A 5,224-nucleotide genomic window follows, 5' to 3' on the forward strand; every position below is an offset into this window, starting at 1 on the left:
CTTTGCGAGCGCTATTTTTGCATTTGGGATTCATCATCCCAAATGCAAAAATCGCAATTCTATAAATCGCTAAATTGCGATTAATTGCCCTGGGGGCAGCACACAAGTGAAAGGCAGAGTGGCTGTTTGTAGCAGCTGCTGTGCCTATCAGAGGGCAGGTGGCACCCGATCTGCCCTTCAAAAGAGGGACTGAGATCACCCTGCAGGTGGGTGAGTGACTGACTGCACCCATATGCAGGGTGATGTATGGGGCTTTGTAGGGCCTCCTTTTGTCCCTTTCATAGAGTCCCCTTGGGGCTCTTGTTGACCATGTGCGACCTCTTTGTGATGCACATATGTGTGCACCTTCTGATGGCCTTTTTGCACCTGCACCAGCATCCATAAATGGTGTATGCATAGAGGCAAAATGTTTTCCCCGCACTCCCTTGCAACTGTAGGAATGTCCCTTTAAGGTCAAGCAGACCTGTATGTGCACCAGTGCAATCTGTATTACAGAAGGGGCTGCAAAGTGTTAAAAAATACACATAGTATAAAATCGATTTCAGTACGTTGAAAACTATTATTTTTATGGGTTATTTAATTATGTAAATCTCAGAGAAATGTATTTTCATATACATCAAAACATAGAAATAGAAATTTGAAGATTACCTAACTACATTTGTATACTAGTATGTTATCATATAATTGTTTAATCTACTGAGCGTCAAGGCTTTTTTGGAGTCAAAGACATCACCAAGAAATTGAATAGATTAAAGCTAATTATAACAAATTACTTTTTTGAATCGTTCCGTTGTTTTCCTGTAGATTACTACATATAAAAGTGATCCATTTCACAATAAATAAGGTCTATTATTTTAAGGAGAAGCTCGGTGGCTCCTCGAGGATGAGGCAATTCTCAGATGTCCATGGTTGTCCTTTATTGCTTTGGACTAAAAGTGCAATAGTTGGGTCCTAGGCCTCGGACGGTGCAGTCTGTGTGGTCTGTGTCACAGGCTCCACAGTGGCAATCGGTGGCCACTGGATAGGAGTGGTAAGACTCGGCGGTGCCTGCACCACAGCTCGGTATCCTCACTGTTTTGTATACAATGTCCTTGAAGGTGCATGAGCTTTGCACAAAGGGCACAAGTGGATCCTTGATCACTGGATCCTAAAAGAAAGTAAAAAAGATCTGCCTTAAAATACAATTTCCAAAAATTCCAAACAGAAAGCATAGTAGTAAATGCAGGGCTTCTTCATAGAGTAATTGTTAACCCATCCCTTTCTTAAAGCAATACTATGCCTTTGCCTTTAAAATGTCTGAAATGTATAATTAACATTTGGGTGAAAGATTGATCTGTGCCCATAAAATATTTTTTTGTATCTCTATAAAACATGACCACAAACCATTGTCTTGCATCTAAAGGAAGAATAAAACTTATGTTGAACATATCTTTGTTAATATATAGAAGACTGGCACATGTACTGTACTATGCTCAATTCTGAGCAGTATCAATAAGCAGCATTTTCGGCCTAGCCCAGATAATTGGAGTTTGAACAAATGCCAATTACACATTGGGGACATAACATTGGACCTTCAATTCTCATTTGTTTGCTATTTAATTATTTATTTACATTTCTAAGTATTTTGCAACCTAGCCACAAGTTATTGGAAATGTTTACACTGACACAGATAAAACTGAACGGAAGGAAGACAGAAAGGAGAAAATCAACAGTGGCAGTAGTGTAGGAAAGAAGAGCGTACAACGCGTGTTTTAGGTCCATTCTGAGTGCAAGGAGAGTCAGTCTTATGTGAACTTGAATCAGATGCTTCCACCCTCTGAGGCTAAGCATTTTACATTTGTATCTTTTGTTATATTCAGAAACAAATGAAAGGGCAGTGTGGAACGCCTACGTCTGGTGCACATACCCCCCCTTCTAGCGTCCAGAGATAGCCAGATAGCCAGTGCAGATGGTCTAAGATGTGGATAATATGATTTGGTTTTTAGCTCATGTGACAAAACAGGCAGCAGCATGAGGGATGGATGCATGTCACCACAAGAACAGATGTTCTGGCAGGACTGCATTGGTTTCAGCAAGATGGCTGAGTACAAGCACCTGTACAGATCCTCATTTATCTTTTATGTGGTACATAGGTGTGTGTTTCTATCTATCTATCTATCTATCTATCTATCTATCTATCTATCTATCTATCTATCTATCCATCTATCTATCTATCTATCTATCTATCTATCTATCTATCTATCTATCTATCTATCTATCTATCTATCTATCTATCGATCGATCGATCTATCTGTATATATTTATATACAAACACAGATACACACATATTACTTTTTGGGCCCTTTAATGCATAAAATGCAGTGGTAAAACAAGCTCATATTTCACAGGGAACTCTATTCTATAGAAAACTGTTCATGATTCCGTGTGACATACAGGCTTCTTCTTCATATTAACATCCCCAAAGCATTTTGCAGAGTTTTACCATTGTCAGAGCTACTAAGTTTATGTTGCAAGGTCATCTAAATCATGTGGCAGGTTATATCAATTATGCAGCACGTTCAAATGTACTAGGAAGAGAGCACATTTTAGAATATGATTGTATTTTTTTTACAAAGTTGCTTTCCAATTAAAATGTCTATAGTAATAATTGACATTGTTCCATGAAACTAAATTTAAAATATTAGTACATTATCTAAGCCCCCCAAAAAACACATTTCTCAAGCAGTGACTGACATTCCTGTAATCTCGGGCAAATAATTAACACTAAAATGAAACTGAGATTAACCCTTAAATGCGCCAAATCTTTCTAAAGAGTACTACTATTAAAAAAGAAATCATATGTTATAATAAATACATAACAAGTAAGTAACACATTTAATAGGGTCCTACTTTGCCATCACGGGGTTCAGGCGACATTTATAAACCAGTTGTCCTTCAACCTCTTGGCTTTGGCATCACCACAACCTCTTGATGTCAATATAGGAGCATTTTACAACATTTGCTTACATACGGGCCTATCTTGGAAGCAATAGCCCAAAGTTGGTTATGATCACCCCTGGAATTCCAGTTGTTTACCATCTTGGTGGTCCCTCTGCCCCCAGCATGATGCTCCTATCTGGAAGGGTCCCTTGTCCCCCTACCACTTAAGACAAGGAAATGCTAAGGTGGAATGATGGAACCGCTGCCATTTTTGCAGACGTTCTGTTACTGCCTTCCTCTAGTTCAGTTTGTATGCAACATCACACTTTAAAAATGTGTTTTAAGAAAGATGATACTTTTAATTTGTTGTACCTCTGCTGATTATCAGCCTTTTTCCTCTTTGTTCATTTTTATTTATTTAGGTCTATTGTTGTCATTTGAGAAAAATTTACACAGCGTGGGTTTTGGCTCCTCCTGGAGAAGTATAACTCTTTCTCCAAATGCCATTTGCTATTTCCTATATCATTCTACTTTTTTAGAAGTGTTTCCATTTAAATATACGAAGGGCTATTTTACATCAGGAAAGGGCACTCAAACATCACACTGTTGGCCATATTTAATTATGTATTTCCTAAATACATTCTGTACATAAAGCATTCATTTTGTACTACTTTTTTCTCCAGCTGTGGCCAATAGATCTGATATTAATGTGCTAAACAGCATTTGTGCATTCAACAGACACAAACTTTAGTGCACGTCTGTATTTGCATGCAATAGCATTTTCAAGGCAGAGGTATTGGCTTTGCCAGGGATTGTTGACTTCAGTTTCATCTCCATCTCCTCTGAGGCTCACCTGTGTGTTGCAGTAACCCGAGCACCAGGTGGTATTGACCTCGAAGCACAGCCCACACTCCTCTTTCTCCAGCACTATGGTGATGTTCGACAGTCTGCACATACTGCAGCAGGTGACGAAGCAGCCGAGAAGTACCACGCAGTGATTAACAGCCGTCATGCTGGTGAGGAAAGAAACAGAGTTTAGCGCCCTAGAAATCCCTAGTTTGAACTATAGCTTACACCTTATAGATGCAGAATCTTAGGCTGTTACCAAGTATCGCACATTAAATTATAATGCATGTAGGTGGAACACACATTTGCATTCTTTTTCAGCAATTACTCATCCATTTCTCCAAGTAATGTAAACATTGGTAATCATTAATGATTGGATTAGTTTTAATTTATAAGTGATTTGGTAGACGCTGTTTTCTCTTGCATTTCACCTCAGCGGCTAAGCAGGTACAAACACACGGCTGCTTTCACAGCTTCTTAAGTCATCTTTCAGTTTTTCTGGTAAATCCATGGGAGCGAGGAGTGGAGGTTGACTCCATCAAGATGGCGGCCACTGAGACAGTTGGCTGCAGTGGTCCAGCTGACGGAAGCTCGCATGTTTTTATCCTGGTGCCTGGGGATTCTCGGAGGTCTTGCAGAAGAGCGTGTGGCTCTTCCCTAGTCTCATCAGGGTTTCATCGGGATCACCGGAGCCAGTAGAGGGGGCGTGATGGCAGTCTGGATGGGTGGCAGGCCTGGCTCCAGGACTCAGGGTCTGGGAGGGCCTTTAACAAGCATGGGTGGGCCACGGAGATGAATGGAGTTGTGTAGCATTTTCCAGGTGTCTGAGAGCTCGGTCTGGGCATGCTGGATGGCCTTGCCACGGTTGCCTCTCTCTCTCTCTCTTCACCTCGCCATCATCTAACTGTGCCGCCTCTTCTCCCCATCCGTTTGTCTCCTGTTCTTCCTTCTTTCTTGCCTTACCATCCACTCTCTGCTCTGCCTTTCTCTCACACTCTTCCTCGCTCACCTCTTTCTTCTCTACACCTCACCAGCCGCACTCCTTCTCCTCACTATCCTTTCTCTCTTTGCCTCACCTTTCTCTCTCACACTTATACTCATCCCACTCTCCTCCCTGCTTCGCCATCCCCTTTATTACATCAACCCCCCCCTCTCTTAACCTCAATCTTGACTCTCTCCACCTTACCCTTTTCTGTCTGCCTTACCTTGACTGCTGCTCGCTATCGGGTAATGATTTTCTGTATCTAATGGTAGCCTAAAATGCTTTTAGATGAGTCTTTGTGCTTATGTGGGCGTGTGTAATTGGACCCTGCAATCCTCCTCCCTTGTACCTGTTCTTCACTGTCAGCTCTCCACATTTTGAACAGCAGCAGCACCAAGGCCTTGATTATAGGGAGAGTGCTCACCAGCAAACCGAAGATCTTAAAGATTTAGGGGCCATGCATATTTTAAATAGGTA

General features: G+C 41.2%; 1 protein-coding gene across 1 annotated transcript; it reads right to left on the minus strand.

The window, feature by feature from the left end:
• Nucleotides 1–916: 916 nt before the first annotated feature.
• LOC147729155 (follitropin subunit beta-like) lies at nucleotides 917–3,931 on the minus strand. Its single transcript, XM_086959874.1, has 2 exons — nucleotides 3,773–3,931; nucleotides 917–1,147 (listed from the first exon to the last, which is right to left on the minus strand). Exons 1-2 carry the CDS (start codon nucleotides 3,929–3,931, stop codon nucleotides 917–919), a joined length of 390 nt encoding a protein of 129 aa, XP_086816000.1.
• Nucleotides 3,932–5,224: the final 1,293 nt, after the last annotated feature.

Source organism: Lissotriton vulgaris, chromosome 2_2, assembly GCF_964263255.1.
Source record: "Lissotriton vulgaris chromosome 2_2, aLisVul1.2, whole genome shotgun sequence".
In the NCBI taxonomy this organism is placed as follows: Eukaryota; Metazoa; Chordata; class Amphibia; order Caudata; family Salamandridae; genus Lissotriton; species Lissotriton vulgaris.